The following is a 20,678-nucleotide window of genomic DNA, read 5'->3' on the forward strand; positions in this document are numbered from 1 at the left end:
TTGAAATGCATCAGTGTTGGTGCCGCCCATTGAGTGAGTTGGGAAGGTGTTGCTCATCGCCAGACTCTACATCTTTCTAGATGTGGGTCTGGATTTACAGGCTACAAATCTTCTTAACCGAATGTAAAACCTATGGGAGAGTTCGGATGTGTTTGCCATGTCTTTTGCTGAGGCCCAATAAATTGTTGGAGCAGCCTTTAGTTGCCCAACATCGTATTAAGGCATTTTGATGTTCTTTTGTTTTCTTTTGTCACCATCTGTACTGCTAGCAGTTGTCAAGCTATCTTGCTTTAGATCATTAGTGCTGGAGAAACTCTGTCTGGACTGACTGATTGATATACCATAATTGTCAGGTTAGGGAAGAAAAAAAACTAGAACATCATGTCATGCCCCATGACTACACCGTGTTCCAAATTATTATGCAAATTATATTTTTCTCCGATTTTCCTAAATAGCCGATGCAAATGACAGTCAGTATAATTTAAGTCATCAACCGTTAAAGTATGATTCACATTTTATTGAACAAACCTCTCAATGATAGCAGTATTTAAAAAAAAAAATTAAAAACTCAAAATGCACTGTTCCAAATTATTATGCACAACAGAGTTTCAAAACATTTTATAGGTTGTAAAGAACTAAAAATGGCCATTTGTTGAATTTGCAGAATGTGGAGTTCATATTTAGTGAAATCAAAAGCTATTTCAATCAAAAACATCTAAACAGGCCAAGTTACATGTTAACATAGGACCCCTTCTTTGATAGCACCTTCACAATTCTTGCATCCATTGAACTTGTGAGTTTTTTGAGAGTTTCTGCTTGAATATCTTTGCAGGATGTCTAAATAGCCTCCCATAGCTACTGTATTGATGTGAACTGCCTCCCAACCTTATAGATCTTTTGCTTGAGGATGCTCCAAAGGTTCTCAATAGGGTTGAGGTCAGGGGAAGATGGGGGCCACACCATGAGGTTCTCTCCTTTTATGCCCATAGCAGCCAATGACACAGAGGTATTCTTTGCAGCATGAGATGGTGCATTGTCATGCATGAAGATGATTTTACTATGGAAGGCACGGTTCTTCTTTTTCTACCACGGATGAAAGTGGTGAGTCAGAAACTCAACATACTTTGCAGAGGTCATTTTCACACCGTCAGGGACCCTAAAGGTGCCAACCAGCTCTCTCCCCATGATTCCGGCCCAAAACATTACTCCACCACCTCCTTGCTGACGTTGCAGCCTTGTTGGGACATGGTGGCCATTCACCAACCATCCACTACTCCATCCATCTGGACCATCCAGGGTTGCACGGCACTACTCAGTAAACAAGACTGTTTGAAAATTAGTCTTCATGTATTTCTGAGCCCACTGCAACCGTTTCTGCTTGTGAGCATTGTTTAGGGGTGGCCGAATAATAGGTGTATGCACAACTGCAAACCTCTGGAGGATCCTACACCTAGAGGTTCGCGGGACTCCAGAGGCACCAGCGGCTTCAAATACCTGTCTGCTGCTCGTAACGGCATTTTAGCAGCTGCTCTCTTTATCCGATGAATTTGTCTGGCAGAAATCTTCTTCATTGTGCCTTTATCTGCACAAACCCGTCTGTGCTCTGAATCAGCCACAAATCTCTTCACAGTACGATGATCACGCTTCAGTTTCTTTGAAATATCTATTGTTTTCATACCTTGTCCAAGGTATTGCACTATTTGACGCTTTTCGGCAGCAGAGAGATCCTTTTTCTTTCCCATAGTGCTTGAAACATGTGGTCTGCTTAATAATGTGGAACGTCCTTCTTAAGTAGATTTCCTTTGATTGGGATCACCCGGCAAACTAATTATCACAGGTGTCTGAGATTGATCTCAATGATCCAAGGTGCCCTGAGACACAATATCATACATAAGTTTATTGAAAATCAAAAAATTAAATGTTTATGACACTTCAATGCAATTTGCATAATAATTTGGAACACGGTGTAAAGCAACCAGTCCATGGGCCCAGCCTCAGCTCTTTTCTCCCATCCTACTTTTTTCTTTCTAAGACAAAAAAACCGTCAGAAGTCATATGAACACAACAGGCTTAAATTTGTTCAATTCAATTCGGCTAAGGTTAGTCGCCTAAAGTTGCTCCTATTTCTTTTCACATCAGTACATGGCGTGGCAGCGATCGACTCACTGAATGACACTGATGCCACGTTGGTGGGATCAGCAGTGGGACTGGGAAGGCATTAACACCTGCATCGCCTCCCGTACTCTTCAATTTTCTAAGGATACACTGATGTACTTTGCACCACTAGTGCACTGCGACACTTGATCTTTTTTCTTCAGTTAACTTACCGCAAAGCTTTCCTTTTTATGTGTGACTTAAGGGCCCCTTTCCTACGACTCAAAGAGCTTTCAAATCAAAAGCACACAGTCCCAGTCTGGAAAATCTTTTCCGTTTGATCATCTGCTCAAATAACAGTCCTATTTTGTTGCGCTTCTTATTTTACTGTTCATTTAGAATGAATATGTGGTACAGTACCTCCTCAGGCCTATTACGAAGTAGATTGTCTGGTTTACACAACTAGCTGTGCACTGGTTTGCCCATTTGCCCTGCGCTCGTCCTGTATTGCAACAACATGCCTGCTGAATATCATTATCACACATTACCGTCTCAGTTCTAAAATACCTAAAGGTGGATTGAAAAATATTTGTGTTCTAAATCTGTTTTGACCTAATATTCATGCATTGCACATGAAAAAGTATTTTTTTTTCTCTCTCTCTCTCTCTCTCTCTCTCTCTCTCTCTCTCTCTCTCTCTCTCTCTCTCTCTCTCTCTCTCAATTCAATTCAATGAGCTTTATTGGCATGACTATTATTGCAAACAGTATTGCCAAAGCATTACAGATAATAACAAAAGAGAACAGTCTTTCACAAATATTACTAAAAGAACATCCTGATATAACAATACATAGATATAACTATATCATATCGAGAATAACTACTTATTTACATTTACATAGAGATGTTATTGATTATCATTAATAAAAAAAAATAAAAAAAAATTAAATTAAATTAAACAGTGAGACCTGGTGTATTATGTCCTAATGTTGTGGCAAGCCGAAATAAACTGTCCTGCGAGGACGGAGCTCTCTTTACGCTCTCCCATTATTATTCTTTATTATTATTATTTTCTATTATTATTATTCTCTCTCTCTCTCTCTCTCTGACAGTTGACACAGTGAGCTAAGTATAACGCACAGATAAGGGCTGTGGCTGAGCCGTCTATTTTTTTGCCTGAATTTCTTTTCCGAACGCTTTTTTTTTGTGCAGTAGGTAATTCCGGCGGCCCAAGAGTGACCCAGTTAAGAAGGGCCATGTTTGTGTTAACAGCTGTCTCTGTCCTCTTATCCTTAGGCCCCGGTTCTCCTTTGCTGCTGAAGGGTAGAGCAGCCTCCACTCTGCCTGGGGGAAGCAGACAGACGGGACGGATATACTACCCCTGTGAAGTGCTCTTCTCCTTTTCATGGATGCCAGGGTGGCCCTGCTGCACTTGTGGACAGTCCTTGTCCTCCTGACAGCAGAGGTGAAGTGGATTGACGCTGCAGAGGTCTACACCAACGCCTGGGCTGTCCAGATAGATGGGGGACCGGAGGAGGCTGATCGAATCGCAAAGGAACACGGTTTCATAAACCACGGCAATGTAAGTCCCGCTAACAGTAAGCTACATCATGCGTGAATGTGTGAGAGTGTGCACACACTGAGGAGGTCTCTCTCATACCCTAATAACTATATCCAAATCACTCCATGTGAGTCTGTATCCATCCATACACTATGTCTTTGGATGACGTCAGTGTTAAGGAACCGTTGTACATCAAAGCCAAGCATCACAAAGCCTGACTTTGACACCTCCGGGCAATCCTGTTAGTGCAGCCTGTTTGCAGAAGTGTAGCCTCCTCCACTCTTTGTCGCTTAAAGTGGGGCATGCGCCTGACATCCCAGCACACTGGCACATAGTTTATGTTTACAGAGCTAGTGTTGGGAATAGTCACAGACAGGAATAATAAGGCTGTTATTTTGCGGTCTCAAGGAGGGTTGTTGTTATATTTGATTAGGATGTAGGTCATTTAATATTGATTGCTACAACTAATTTAGCTTCTGCTTTTTTATGGATTTGTTTTTTGAGCTGTTGTTTCACATAGTTTGCAGATAGGGGAGAAACAAATGGGTGGTGTGGGTGGAGTAGTAGTGACTTATTGTTTTTTCAGTGGAGTGTTAGGTCCTTTTGAATATCAAAATGCTTCTAACACTCAGCTTTTTCTATATTTGCGCTCAGTAGTTGACAAGGAGTCGATGTTTGGTCCCCTCTCCCCCTGCCCCACTTGAGACTTAACTTCATTTGCATGCGTCTTCGTGGAGCAGCAGCCTGAGTGCTACACACGCCAGTGAGCAGCCCTCTCTGGATTACTTCTTAGCAAATATGCGTAGGAGGTTCCACATCTCTCCACACTACTTCTCCCCACCTCAAATAAAGAGGATTTTCTGAAAGAGAGGTTTGCAAAATGAATGCTGGCTTATCTTTGCTTATTTTTTTATTTTTTTTTTATTTATTTATATTTGATCAAAGAAAGAGCTTTGTCAGATTTTCTTTTAGTCTCCCTGTAATCACAGTGAACAGTTGTCCCATTCTGGACGAGATTAGATGTGTGTCGTTATTAAAATGCCCTTCCATCGTCCAGCCCATTGTAGTAAATTGTATCTGTTTGACTTAACATTGAACTTGTCTACGAGGCTTAAATATTTAGCTTGAATCTGCACTTCATTTAGTATTGATCTGGATAGTTTCAGAACGTTCTCACAGTCTGAAACCATCGTAATGCGCAGCGAAACGCTTGCGTTAGCTGTAATGGTAAAATAGACTTTTTGCTCTAATTGCGGCTTTGAATTGTAGGTATAATGAATCAATCTCTAGTCTTAATGAATTGGGTAAAATGAAATGTTCAATATTCTGCTCACAGAAGACACATACATATTCTAGACATCCCCCAGGGACACAATTCTGCTGAGCAAAAAAAAAAGTCTCTTTTCCTGCGAACAAAGCAATTCTTCTGTCTTTAATATTCCTCGTTCGATCACTTTCCCTAAAAAAAACTTTTATGACTTTCTTTCTCCTGTTTATCTCTTACTCTGTCATTCACCCAACCACAAAGACCCATCCGCAGCCTCCATTCTCTCCATTATACCAGACTAATGGGGAAATGTATAGCTTTATTTTCTCCCTTCCATTAATTAGTGAATCCGCCAAAAGGGCATTGCTGGAAGCAGTCACAGGAACGAGTCCTCTAAGATGGCTGTCTGTTGCTGAATGCCTGATGCCATGTGCCTGCTTGACATTTTAGTGTGTGAGACATTAAGCCGCTCGGTGTGCTGCCACAGCAATAAAAAGGAGCATAGCCCCCATTTCACAAGGTGGGTCCTAAAAACGATCTCATGGCATCAACCCCAGCTAACCTACAGTACATGGCCCTCTGTGGTTCTGGGTGCATCATGCCACAGCCCACAAGATGCCTGTCTTATTTACAGAGGTGCTATTTTTTCCCCTGAATAGATGCTATAGTGAAACCTTTTTTTTTTTTTTGATGTGAGGCAGATATTTCAACAGCGAATATAGATGTCTGCAACTTTAGTTCAGGTGAAGACAGACAATAAAAGGAGAGTAGGAGAGAGGGTAGAAAGAATTGAGATAATTGACTATTTTCCATTGGGAAAGTAATAAAAGGGTAGAAGCGAGACGTTTGGTGACAGTAGGTTGGCTGTGAGGAGGTGTGAGACACTAGGAAAAGAAGAAGAAAAAAAGACAAGAATGCTAATGGAGTATGCTTTACGTACCAAAAAGAGCTACATAACAAACACAGTTACAGCAGCATCGGTGCCCGGCGGCACAACATAAAGCCAAGTAGCCAACATTACCCTACCTGGCTGTGACAGGGGACCGTGGCTGGCGTAGATCAACACCGGTGCTTCGCTGTACTTGTTGTGAAAGTCCCCCGGACATAGCCGTCATGTTTGGGTTCATAATATGAGGCGCTAGCCGCCCGCACACAACCGGGTGAGTTAACTAATGCTATACGGCGCTAACTTGTTTTATCGGCTAAAGCACAGCCGCACATATTCACTGAATTAACCAGGAAGTCCATTCTCCTGGTTTACTCTCCCCACGTCTTCTATTCTTTCATCAGCCTCTGTGTACAGTACACTGTTCTCCGACCGTGCCAATGTATGTGACATCGGGTCAAGCCCAACGCTGATTGGCCAACGCGGCTAATCGTCACGCGTAGGAGCGTAAAAAGTAAAAAATTTTGAACTCCGCGCGTAGCTGCGTAGGCGCGTATATACGCGGCTCATACGCGGCTAAAATGTTGCTTTAGCGTGAGTGACGCATCTACGCGTCTGTACGCATGTAACGCGTGTAGTGTGTTCGCACCTTAAGATGTGAGAGGGTGTCAGTCTTAATCTTTTCATAGTCTTTTAAAAGTCCTCTAGTGTAAGCCCTGCATTACTCGCACTAAATATCCCAATCAGAGTTTTTGCTGCATTTTTCGGCACAACACATGCCCTTGTTGACTGCTGTTAACCTAGAGTGCGTAAACCATGTTGTAAACATCCTTAAAAGTAGAGGTGTCGTTTATGGCTGACAGAATAATACAAGACAGCAATGATGACATAAAGTTTTCCTGGGATGGGAAGGGAATTATTGTCGGAAAAGACCGAGCTGACGTGAGAAGTAATGACTCTTTTCTTCAGAATATATGCACATTGACATGTAATAAGGAATATTCCTGTAGCTGCTGCGCATGTTAACACTTTAATTGGATTATTGTCTTAACCGGAATATGGATTTTTATCAGAATATGCTGAGCATGTAAATGTGGCCAATGTTTCCCAGAGGCACCAAAATAAGTTTTTATTTTAGTCTTTAGTTTGTGAGTGGGTGCTATAAGAAAAAGGATGATCTACAGGCTATGTCTGCGCTCTGTCAGTTCAGTGTTGGTTATTTGAGGGTATACGGGTGAGGCAAGGCTTATAGGGCTGCAGGTAGGGATGCTGAAAATTCCCGGAATTGACCCTTTTCAAATCCCGGGAAAAAAGAGCCTCCTCCCGGGAATTCCCGTTAAACTGGAAGTGCCTTTTTAATACTTTATTTTGTACCCATGTATTCGGCCGAGTGGTTTATTGGGCACGCTATGGCCTCATAAGCGCAGGGCAGACTGGATGCAAGCTCTAGAATGAACTAAGGGCATTAAAAGTTAAGTCATTTAAAGGCGTTTTCAGACGGGAGGAGAGGTTCTGTCTGTGCACTCGACCGGCGGAGATAGGAGGCTCCGCAAGGAAACGCTGTGTGGTAACCATGGAAACAACTTTTGTTTACAACCGTGTATCGCTGCTGTTAAATATCTACTCATATTGTTAACATTTGTTTAGTTAATAAGTTGGATTAGTTTTTCAGTTTGGTTTGGTTTAAATGTCTACTTTGTGGTTAAGGTCTAGGTTTCACTTTAGTGTTTGGTGGAAGGAACGGGGCGAACAGCTATGCTCCAGCTGATCATCTCATTAGATTTCTATTCATGTAGGCTACATCTGAAATGATCACAAATAAAAAGGGTATAAAAAGAGCATACATAAAAAAGAACGGGGGGGGCGACTTAGTCATTTTCCCATCATCCTCGGCTGTTGTTCTACAGGGCACTTGAATAGAGAAAAGAGGCTGATGTATTATAGGGGGTAATGAGATTTTTATCTCTAATGTAATTACGGAATCATCAGGTAACTGATTATTTGGTTTGCCGCGGTGCTCAGAAATGCCTTATTGTTTTAGTGTGTCTCTATGTATTTTGCAGCTGCACTCATTATGCTCTGAGTGGGTGTGAGGGTAAGAACGCCAGCTCAAGTGTTTTTCTTGTTATCAAAAGGGTTGAAGTGTAAATGTCATCAAGACTTGCTTGTGTGCATAGGCATCTCAGAATTTGTCACGGAGCTTAGATTTATCTTTTGTATGTTTTTTATTTGTTTATTTTTTTCAATAAGGCTTGTGTGTGTGTGTGTGTGTGTGTGTGTGTGTGCGTGTGCGTGTGCGTGTGCGTGTGTGTGTGTGTGTGTGTGTGTGTGTGTGTGTGTGTGTGTGTGTGTGTGTGTGTGTGTGTGTGTGTGTGTGTGTGTGTGTGTGTGTGTGTGTGTGTGTGTGTGTGTGTGTGTGTGTGTGTGTGTGTGTGTGTGCGCGACCAGGGTTTGGAGGTAAATGTCACGTTCTGTTCTTATACAGATGGGCAGGCTCTGTGGGCCGCTGACAGGCTGAATCCCCCCCCGAGCCCTGCGGAGTAGACATCCAATACCAAAGTGTCTCTCTGTGTCCCCAGGTCTTATTATGTATCTCACTACATCTCACCATCTGTGTCTCTCTGTCCCTCTCTGATCCAAATTGTGAATTTTATCCGAGATCTGCAACACGCCGGTTTTGTCCAGACTGAGTTGTAGTGTTGCAGTGTGGTACTAACAGGTCTTTTCCAGGTTGTGAACAAATGTTTGATTGTGGTCCCTTTGTGCCAGCTGATTTTACTATAATATTCCCTCAAAATCCAATATTCCTGCTGGCTGGCATTTTTCTCTTTTTGTTTTTAGACCACTGTTTTCCAATTTCGTACCATTCACAGCCACAAACACATACCCACGGTGGAATGTAATGCGCTCGAAGGGCCATTGTCCATTACTCTTCCCATGATACTCTGCCAACTGTGTGATGTACCAGCCTCCTGGCATCTCTCTGTGTGTGTGTGTGTGTGTGTGTGTGTGTGTGTGTGTGTGTGTGTGTGTGTGTGTGTGTGTGTGTGTGTGTGTGTCGATTCATTGCAATCCAAATGAGCTGTATTGGCGTGAAATGTAACAAAACAAATATATGAAATTCATCTGGCCCCGGCGCTCTCACTCTCCTTCTCGATCAGGTCTGCCTATCTGTGCGAGATGGTCACAGCTCGTCAGGGCTGTTTGAATGTTTCATAAGCTTGCCAAAATACACTTTGCTTTTTAAAAATATATAAGGGCAGTTTGCTCACTGGTCGAGCAGAGTTTGATTATTTTAAATTCTAATGTGATTTTTGAAACGAGCACTCTGTCAGCCAAGTGTCATTGCTTTTACTGTATGTCTTGAGTGCAATTTGGGAGTCGTTTATTTTAGTTTATTAAAAAGTTTAAAAAAAAGTAGCTTCTTTCTCTCTGGTTCACCATCTCCAGTTTTCTCTACAGTGCATTCCATATCCACTCTGAGACGTTCCACACTCTAGTTACACTCACAAACCCACACTGCACTATTCAGCGGCACACACATACACACACAGGCAATCGTGCACCTGCAGTATTTTCTGTCTTCGCTTTCCCTCAGGACTTTGAAGGGAAAATAAGGTGCATCTGAATAAAAGCTGTGAAGTCTTGACTGTTGGCAGTGGCACTAACAAATCTCAATAGAAGAGTCTGTGGGGTGCTCATTTATCATAATAGTACCAGGAGATTAATATAAGGTTAAAGAATCTCTCTAAGCAAAAACCCATGATTTATTTGCACCATCAAAATATTGTCCCTAGTCATTTTCAGAAAGATGTGTTAGTCTTTTATGTAAACATGTTGTCAGCATTTAATATTCACTTTGGAGGAGAGAACATTGTTTTAGATCATGCAGAATTCATTAATCTCCCAGTGTCTGATCCCTGATGTAAATAAAGCATTCATATTGAGATTAACATTTACTGGCTAAGCATTGATTTCAAGGCAGCCTTCTTCCCTCTTCAATGTAACAATAGTTATTCTCACAAAATCAAACTGATTGATATCATCTCCAGTGAAGAGACATGCACACCAACATCCATAGAGCTGGGACAATGCGTTTAAGAAAGCCTATACACTTGCTTGTTGACAGAGAGACACTATTTATTTCAGTCAGTCATTTCCAATACCACGTCCTTATACAGATCCAATACTAGCATCATGGACCTTGTGCTACCAACAACAACTGAATTTGAATCTGATGTTGTGAATACTTTGCGAAACTGAAATGACAGTCATCTATTTTGTGATGACGGCCATTTTCTATGTATTGATAATGCGGATCCCCTATTGGTGAATACATAAAATAGTTGAAAAACTGAACTGTGTGCATTGTGCAATGTCGAAATCTATATCCCTTATGAGTTTCAAGGAACATTCTATTTTGTGCAATAGCCTGGTTATTTTTGCAAGCCCACAGCTTTTCTCTTAACAACCAAATAGATTAACCAGAGATTGTCTTTTTTCAAAGTGAGTGGCACAACATTATAAGAGTATACCTTTTTTTATAAAATATTCCATAATGTATTGCTTGCGTTAACTTTTCTACATAAAGAAGTCCTGTTAGACTTTGAGTCTTTTGTTGTTGTAAATGTTTGTGTTGTGTGTGTATTTTGGGATGGTTTGTTATCTTTGGTATTTCTCCTGCTCACTGCCTCTAAAGCTCTGGTCAGCCCACTGGCACACCAATCTACAGCCTGTTGTTCAGGCATTAGGTTGCACTGGAGAAAATCGTCAGTATATTATCAGTATTATTCATAGTAGATAGACTCTGGTGTTGGGAGAGGAGGTCATTATTATTTTATTATAATTTTTATTTAAAAAGTGTTACATTACCCCATGCAATGCTTTTGTTCTGCATCTCAAATTCACTGGGGAATTTAAAATGTAGACCTGCTGGTATTTCTACTTAATTAGGGAAAATTAAATTGATTTAGTATTTTTAGCTTGAGGCTCTTGTGTATTCTGTTACAGGTAAATAAGGCATTTTATACGTGCACCATCCTCTCGCTGTCACAATAACCTATAAATTCACTGCAAAATGTTAATGTGTGGCTCTTACCCAATATTCAAGGGTCGTTTGCAGGTCAGGTCTTCCGACAGTGTACTTTGTTCTTCTACCAACACTCTTCTCTCTGTGCTCTCCCTCCCCTTTTTTAGTTGTTCTCTTCTCCTTCTTTTTCATCCTCTGGTTTCCACTTTCTTTCAGTGTTTACTGTTCTGAGTGAAGTGTTCTTCCTCTTCCCAGAGCTGTCTCTCATTTAAATTCACCACTTCATTATATGGAGCCTGCGGCCAAAAAATGACTCCTGTAAATGGCTTGGAGCTGTGCCAGATCCACAGTAAAATCATTATTAAAAAAAGGTACTCAAAACAATGTTTGATAACTATGGTAATATTTGTACTAAAACTCTACATAGTTATACCTGCTTCTATAAGCACACTGAAAACAGTGTTTGGACTGGAAGAGAAGGAAGGTTTGAAAGACGGTTCTTGAGTTAGCTGGTCAGATGGCTGGAAGACCAGACCCGTATAGATCAAGTGTGTGGATAACGTCTATCAGACTGCGCTGTGTTCCTCTGATATATGGAGCCATGCCACGAGGGTGCATTGTCTGCCTTCATTCAAGACTCTTCAGGGAGTGGGGCTTCTGCTCATTATTGACAAAGGGTGGCTTTCAGTAAAATGATGATGAAACTTTCCTTTTGTAGAGCATTGCAATTTTGTCACAAAGGACAATGTGACTAGTTTGTGTTTTTCTTCTTCAGCTACATTACTTCTCTCCCATAACATTTCTCCCACTGTGACATACACATGTGGAAAACCTTGTTAATTTATTTATTCTTTCCTTCAATAATGTTTATTTTAACATAAAAGACAGTATATTTCAGACAACAATATTTGCCTCAAAAGAGGAAGGATTAAGTGAATCAATTTCCATTGAAACAACATCTCCAATTCCTCAATTTTGAATTTGTGATGTGAACCACTGCGGCACTAGCCTGGCTCCGCCCGCCCACCTACTTCCGGCCAAATTTTATTTTCCCTTCAGTAGTCAGTCTGGGTGTACAGCCCATTTCCCAGTTTTGCCGGAGATTCGACAGCCGGTCCAATCAGCGAACAGAGCGAGTGGCTGAGAACGATGACGTCGAAGTCGCGCTCCAGTTTCAGTTGCCAGAAGCCGGCTCATGACACACGTGACGACCAAAGGTTATGCGATTGGTTGGCTAATCCAGAGTGGCACTGGGCAGATCCAATAGTTTTAAACTTTAACAGACACCCGCCTCCATGAGTGAACGTTTGCCAATTACAGCACTGCCAGACCTTCTGTACAAATGAAATGAAGTACGATGGTCTGGTAGCACCAGGCTACTGCGGCACAGTTTCGGCTTTGATTATTTGGGGAATCTATTGTTTTCTTCCCTTAGTCTTCCCTCAGTCTTCCCTTGGCCCAGCTGTCCTGTTCATCTTAACCCTACATTTTACCATATTTGATCGCACACATTGTAAAATGTTGGGTTAGAGAGTGAGACCATAAAACACTCTTTCTGCCTTTTCTCAGGCTAGGATGAACCGATTTCTAAAATATATGCACATTTATACTACATAGGTCATAGGATCTCAGAGTTCAATACACCTTCATATTCCCACCGGTGAAGTAGGTCTTGAAGTGTTTCTCAGAGGAATCGTTGTCTCATTGTCCTTCAGTTGTCAGTCTGGTTGAACCAGTTTACAAATAAAACAAGCCTTTTTTTGACAAACTCTTCACACAATAACATTTACACAAGCATAAAAAACCCATCAAAAATAATGAGTAGTTCTTAGCCACCAATCATGTCATGCGATTCCAAACTTTTTAACGGCAGTGTGTTTGAATACTGTATATTGTTGTGATGTGCAAGACCGCTTAGAAATTATTACTGTATGGTTGTGTTGTTCATAGGGTTGAATGACAGTTCCCACACATGGTCTTAACTGAAATGGACCATATTAAGTTTCAGGGAAGCTAGTGCGTGTTAGGGGAGAACGGGTTAATTTGTCACACGGGTAGGTTGTCACAATCGTTAAATCTCGGAACCAGAAGGCGCTGTCTGTTAAATTTTGGTATGTAAATATCCACAACTGGGATCAGAGGTCACCTACATAGTCTTCCTTGGAGTTATACTGCTGCATTTGAGGTGAGAGGACTGTTAGTGTTTTTCATGTCAAATTGAAAATATTTAGCTCCTCAGTATTTTTCTTCTAGGCTTTTACACAATGGATTTATAACAAAACACTTGTTACCCTAAAAAAGTGTGAAGGGTATGCTATAGTTTAGATTTGTTTGTTTGTTTTTAGCAAGCTAATTAGTTGTCAGATGGTTGTTGGCCTTGATGCTAGCAATAAATTCCAGTTGGGGTTGGTCGTCACATTTTTTGGGGGGTTGGTTGTCACATGTTATCCAAAGGGTGCAGCCAGGAAAGGAACCCAACAACAAAAGAAAATGTCAAGCTGTATCCTCACTGACACCCCAGAGAAGGAGAGAATTGAGTAGGAAAGGCAGCTAGCATGCAAAAGAGAAAAAGGGCAACAAAATCAAAACAACCCAGTGCATCCCAAACTAGACCAGTTGCCAAGGCTACTGCACCCCAGTGCACTCCACCCCAGCTGGTGAATAAGAAACAGAAGAGAAAGAGACAGGAGGAGGAATCTTCATCAGATGAAGAGGATAGTTTGTGTTTGGTTTGTATGGAAAACGTTCTCCAGCACCCGTTCAGGGGAGGTAAGGGAGAAGTGTTGTATGTGCAACCAGTGGGCACACAATCTCTGCTAGTTAGAGTGAGCAGACCCTACATTTGCCATCACAGTAACTCAGATAGTGAATGTGTGTATCCTAGTTGAGTAGACTATTATTGTTAGACCTATTTGTTTTGTTCTTTATGTTGTTACATACAGTAGGTTGGTCTTAATATGGATTTCCTTTTTGTTAATTCCTTGCTCATTTTATGTTAAGATGTATTAAGTTATGTAGGCCTATTTTTCAACTTGACAATGAAATTAAACTTTCAAATGTCTTTTTAAGATTTTTCCCATAAAGATACCATTGTGACAAACAAGCCATAGTGTGTGACAACCGACCCCTTGATGGGGTTGGTTGTCACAATGTGTTTGAGTGTCTTTGATGGTAAATTTCTTCTTTATTACAATAAATTAGAAAAAGTGAGGGGTTCACATTTCAAGCCAACACCTTAAGCTTCAATTTAATGTAGGAATGACTATTGAAAGATGTTTAGGTGATGAGCAATTCTCATTAGAGTAAAAAGTGTGCCTACTTACCTTGGTCTCCCCTACAGGGTTATTGTATTGCATAAGATATTACATAAGATATCCCCTGTTTATCCCTATTCTTGGCTCTCTTAACTGAGTGTCCCTGAAGGGTCATTTGCAATGGAGAAGTGTATGTGTGAGCAGAGGTGTAGAACAGATGTAATAAATGTGCGTGCACAACTTGTGTGACGTAATTCCTACATTTCATCCCTGGCAGTGGCACATTTGTACTGTCCTGGTGAATGTCTGTTCAGTTTGCGAAGCACTCAGGTGTACATTACAGAGAATAATTTGTGTAACAGCCAGTGACAGCAGCACAAACAAGTTAAAAGTAGGCTGCATGGCATGCAGTCAGATATAGTTTGCTGCAGTGGCTTTGGCCTGTGAACGCTACAGATAATCCCATCAGTTCTAAATGATGCAGATTCAATGCATCGATCTTCTTGAATGAAGAAATCGAATTAGTCCGGCTTTAGCAACAATCAATATTAAACACTTTGAATTGATACGATTCACTCCTTTACCAGGATTGAGAAGTGGATGCTGGCACTGCGTCCTCTGTTGCAACTGCTATTGCTTCCACTGACAGTAGTATATATAAATGCTAAGACTACTGCTGTTAATGTCACTCCTGCTACCTAATTGTGCCAAAATGAGTGCTGGACCCTGTTTATGCAGACAATCATTTCTGGAATGTGAGCAACCAGTCATTTGTTTTATTGTTAATCATTACAGAAGAAACTGTTGTGGGTGATCCTAAATGAAATGTGTTTTCCAATAATGATCTGAATCAAATCAAGAAAGAAAAGAAAAAAAAAGATCTCTCTTGAAGCGCATTGCCAACTTGAATAATTAAATACATCTCTGTCAAGCCAGAAATCCACACACCTGCTTAGCATATTTTTTACATCTGAAAACAAGCTTGTCTTTCTTTGCAGTTCTCCTATTGAGCTTGGTAGCTCATCCCTTATCCTGTCCAGAGGTATAGTACAAAAAAACACCTATGCTCAGACCTTGAGTCAGCCTTGAACTCTCCACATGGTGAATAATGTCCAAGCTTCTCGCATGCAAAAACAACTTTCCAAGGACTTTTCCCCCCATACAAGCTAGCACTAAGTTCTCCGCTGTGTTTTTTTTAACACTGTGTTAATAAAATACATCTATATGTCTTTTCTCTTCCCATGCATTCCCTTTTCATGAGAACATTGAAATCTTGCCTTTTTCTTGACAGTATTATTAGAAATGTAATATGTGTGGACATCATGAAGGGTTAGTATGAACATCTAAATTAGAAATAAAGCAGTACAGTTATAGGTTCAGGGGGAAATTGTTACCCTGAGGTGTGCGAGTGAGAGATGAGATTAGTGCTCAGCCAGTATTACATTTTGCTGAGAGAAGTCTCCTGAACACCCCTTTTTTTTATCCCTGCTCCACAAGCCATAAAATATGAAACAGAAAAGACTATTTGAAGCCTACGAATGTACAAACAATGAGTAATTTGACCGTGACTGAGGAAATGAGACGGGCATCTGAGAAGTTATTAGTTTTCTTTCTGCTGTGTGCACGAATTCTGTTTATCATGAGATGTATTTTTATTTGATCTTTCTTCATTGTTCAATTTCCATATCCTGTTTGGATGCCAGTATAATGCCTTGACTGTTACTTGTTATTTATTTCAACGTGCAACCAACCATCCAATTTGGAAGGAATATTTTAAGACCCCATGACATATTTGAATCACTGCTGAGTACACAGAGTTAATTTTGATAAAAGGGATCCATGGGCAGCATTTCGGCAGCATTTCTGCACTGCATTTGTCAAGACTTTTCTTTTGGAATGAGCAGGTATTGATTAAGTGTAATAATATTCTGTGTTATGTATCATCGTTATAGAAGTTTACTAGGAATTGAAGCTAACTTTTTAAAACTAATCAAGTATTCGGGAACATATTGCCTTGGAAACAGTCTTTAATATGTTCACTATGTGTGCTTTTCCAGATATATTATGTCTGTGATGTGCCACAATAAAATCTATCATAACCCGCATGCCATCTTCTTTTTTTCTCTCTCTCTCTTTTTTAACTGCAGGGGGTCTTTAATATAAAATAATCAAAAAATAATTGACAATCATAAAGAATTACTTTTTCTCTGGGAGAATACAAAGGGCCGTGTCTCATGATCCCCATGCTGCTCTTTTTCCATAATAAAGTAACAGACAAATCGCGCAAATCTTTCATCAACCAGCACCAAAAGGATCTAAATGGGGACATTTTTACACACAGCCCAGCACCAGACCATGAGACCATTTTTTTTCTCTCTCTTTTCCCCCTACCCATATCCTAGAAGAAGAAGAAGCAGATAAGATGCCAGTATTACGTGCTGCTGTAAAAGAGAATACTTTGCCCTTTTGAGGGGAAGCAGAATGGAGGAGTAAAAGGTCTGCGAGGCCGGAGATATCGGGCTCCCCTCTGAAGCGTGACACTTCGTCATTTGCGGGCTGATGCGATTCAGCGCGAGACAAGACAGAGTGTGTTGGTGAAATAACAAGGCAGCCGGGCCTCCCTGGCTCAGGCACTGCTGGGTATCGAGTAGCATCTTCAAACTTACAGAAAGTTACGTGGATACAATTTTTTTTCTTCCATAAATAACTGTTTACGTTGGACAGTGGCTGCTCAGTCCCATCATCATGCATTATTTAAATACATTGTTATAGGCATCAGTTACCATTTGTAGCCACTAAGGAGTGTTAAAAGAACAGGTTTTATTTAAATATCTAGCGTTTAAATTTTTTATTCAGAGTACATATGGATTAGTAATCCTCTGAAATGTATGGACTATAAATCAAACTATGAACAATTGTGTAATTAGTGGCTAATGATCCATGTGAAGCTATTAGAGAGGTCTTATCTCTGGGTTGGATGGGTGCTGTCATGCAGCTCCTCACCAGGGGATGGAAGCTGCGTGTTGTAGATACCGTATAATAAGAATCTGATCATTTGCGGCCTGAATAATGTATAAAGAGTGGCTGCCATGTGGAAAGAATACAGTTCACAATAGACGCTAGTGTGCGGAATACTTTCACAGTTCCATTGGTTCCATAGTGTGCCGCATGGGCAGTTCTCTCTCTAAAGTTTTAACAATGCAGTGGGGTTTGTTCTCTCAAATTGTACCCTCTAAAGTAAAACTGACATTAAAGAATGGAGCAATTGACCCGCAACATACTATAGGGGCTTTCCGTTCAAATTGTACTTACAACCTTCTGGCTCTTAGCTCTTGATAAATAGTCTGCCTCAGATACACAGAAATTTAAGACGGTACCAGGGGAAGCAGGCTCCACAGGGCTAGTTTATTGAACGCCAAACCTCCCGTCTGTATTCAAAGGGAGTCCTTAGACACCGCTGCTCATCCTTCGTGGCGCTGAAGCTGCTTTTCTCTTCTGCACACAGAATGATGCTATTATTTCAAAGTGCTTTCCTTAAACGGACAAAAGAGAAACAATTTGTACACATATTTTATTTAAAGCTGTTATTCCAGAGACCGGACAATACACACGACATCATGTTTATTTAGGTCTTAATAAGGTGCTTTGTAGTGTGTACCCGCATCCTCATTAGGAGGTTGAATAGAATAGGGAGCTCTATAGGATTTCTAGTCTACATTATACTGTAATTGGAAATATGACTGCATTATTGATGTCTACTTTTTTGTGTACAGAGGTAGCTATTGTAGCGCTCAGCCAGTATTGCATTTTCCATATTTCATCCCGCTTTCATATATCCTCCATCTGCTGCATTGCCCCTTCAAGGAGGCTGCTGGCTATCCTATCTCACATATTGTAGAGTAGGGCTAATTGGCAGTGTTATAATACAGAACTCTTTATTTTGGAAACAACATATTTTTAATAGTTGAATAGCTTAATTTTGCCAGACCATTGTACATACTTTGCTTTTGCTATATGCACAATTCAATAGTCATGACATGTCTGGAGCAGCATGGTGGAAATTAGTTTCTCTTTTGTTCCCTATCATCATAGCAGGCCTCACACATTGCATCCACCCTTCTCAAGCAATAAAGGGGTTAAGTACATTTTGTTGAGAGATGATCACACACGATTGAAAAGTTTCCATCCTTTCAAGCTATTAACTGAATGCATCACCACTCCTCAACTTCTCTTCACAGACCTAATGGCATTCTGCTACCAGCTCTATTGTTGTTGTTTTGTGTTGTAGGAGGATTATGAAAAACAAACAGTGCAGCACAGCAGGCTGTCTCAATCCCGCCCTCGGAAAAAATGTCTGGGTCTATGTGATGTGTTTACAGTATGAAAGGAAAAATGGGAACCAAAATGAGGTTAAGAAAAGCCTAAATGTAAAGTATATATATACAGTATCTCACAAAAGTGAGTACACCCCTCACATTTCTTCAAATATTTCATTATATCTTTTCATGGGACAACACTGAATAAATGACACTTTGATACAATGTAAAGTAGCGTGTGTACAGCTTATATAACAGTGTAAATTTACTGTCCCCTCAAAATAACTCGACACACAGCCATTAATGTCTAAACTGCCGGTTACAAAAGTGAGTACACCCCTGAGTTAAAATGTCCAAATTGGGCCCAAAGTGTCAATATTTTGTGTGGCCACCATTATTTTCCAGCACTACCTTAACCCTCATGGGCATGGAGTTCACCAGAGCTTCACAGGTTGCCACTGGAATCCTCTTCCACTCATTCATGACAACATCATGGAGCTGGTGGATACTGGAGACCTTGCGCTCCTCCATCTCCTGTTTTAAGAAGCCCCAAAAATGCTCAATAGGGTTTAGGTCTGGGGACATGCTTGGCCAGTCCATAACCTTTACCCTGAGCTTCTTTAGCAAGGCAGTGGTAGTCTTGGAGGTGTGTTTGGGGTCATTATCATGTTGCAGTACTGCCCTGCGGCCCAGTTTATGAAGGGAGGGGATCATGTTCTGCTTCAGTATGTCACAGTACATGTTAGCATTCAATGAACTGTAGTTCCCCACTGCTGGCAGCACTCATGCAGCCCCAGACCATGACACTCCAACCACCATGCTTGACTATAGGCAAGACACACTTGTCTTTGTACTCCTCACCTGGTTGCCACCACACACACTTGACACCATCTGAACCAAATAAGTTTATCTTGGTCTCATCAGACCACAGGACATGGTTGCAGTGATCCATGTCCGTAGTCTGCTTGTCTTCAGCAAACTGTTTGTGGGCTTTCTTTTGCATCATCTTTAGAAAAGGCTTCCTTCTGGGACGACAGCCATGCAGACCAGTATGATGCAGAGTGCGGCGTATGGTCTGAGCATTGACAGGTTGACCCCCAACCCCTTCAAGACCGGCAGCAATGCTGGCAGTATTCATATGTCTATTTTCCAAAGCCAACCTCTTGGTATGACGCTGAAAACGTGCACTCAACCTTCTTAAACTGGGCCGCAGGGCAGTATTGCAACATGATAATGACCCTAAACACACCTCCAAGACGACCAATGCCTTGCTAAAGAAGCTCAGGGTAAAGGTTATGGACTGGCCAAGCATGTCTCCAGCCATAAACCCTATTGAGCATCTTTGGGGCTTCTGAAAACGGGAGATGGAGGAGCGCAAGGTCTCTAATATCGACCAACTCCATGATGTTGTCATGAATGAGTGGAAGAGGATTCCAGTGGCAACCTGTGAAGCTCTGGTGAACTCCATGCCCATGAGGGTTAAGGTAGTGCTGGAAAATAATGGTGGCCACACAAAATATTGACACTTTGGGCCCAATTTGGACATTTTAACTCAGGGGTGTACTCACTTTTGTTGCCTTCAGTTTAGACATTAATGGCTGTGTGTCGAGTTATTTTGAGGCGACAGTAAATTTACACTGCTATACAAGCTGTACACTGACTACTTTACATTATATCAAAGTGTCATTTCTTCAGTGTTGTCCCATGGAAAGATATAAAGAAATATTTGAAGAAATGTGAGGGGTGTACTCACTTTTGTGAGATACTGTATATATACTGCACCCGTCCTGAGCATAAGAAAAAGATTCCTACTTTAGGTAGTAGTCATATGATGTAGCTTACCAGAATGCTTCAGCCATTTATCATTGTTATGAAAGCTCAAGGGACCTTGCACAAGAGTCCCTTTATAATAAGTGCTCTGTTCTTTCATATTTTCAGCGCTGCCACACAAATGCATTCACCCCACGCAGCAAATATAGTCTTTCTCTTTCAGCTGCATTACATTTATACACTGTGCTGCAATATGATATATTTAAAGTCTTTCATCAGCAAAGAAAGGATACTTAGTCATCTTCCAATTAGTTAAATTTTTTCTCCTCCTTTTTAAAACTGTTTATTTTTATTTTAGGCATTTAGTCAGTAAATCCTTCCTTCGCCTGATCACACTGGGTCGTGTGTTGAGATGAAAGGGGTTGTGAATGTCATGCCCTTTGCAGTACAGGGATGTTTCCTCTTGAATAACTGTATGAAAATAAAAAATATATTATGTTTTT

At 40.9% G+C, this 20,678-nt stretch overlaps 1 protein-coding gene across 2 annotated transcripts in view; it reads left to right on the plus strand.

Moving 5' to 3' along the window:
- The window catches only part of furinb (furin (paired basic amino acid cleaving enzyme) b), an 82,051-nt gene that overhangs the window by 5,836 nt on the left and 55,537 nt on the right, over window positions 1–20,678 (plus strand). For both annotated transcript variants that reach the window (XM_080027513.1, XM_080027514.1), the window contains exon 2: window positions 3,389–3,674. In XM_080027513.1, coding sequence (XP_079883639.1) covers window positions 3,498–3,674 — 177 coding nt within the window. In that variant the 5' untranslated portion in view covers window positions 3,389–3,497. The remainder of the gene's footprint in view (window positions 1–3,388; window positions 3,675–20,678) is intronic.

Source organism: Ammodytes marinus (assembly GCF_949987685.1).
Source record: "Ammodytes marinus genome assembly, chromosome: 5".
Classification (NCBI taxonomy): domain Eukaryota; kingdom Metazoa; phylum Chordata; class Actinopteri; order Uranoscopiformes; family Ammodytidae; genus Ammodytes; species Ammodytes marinus.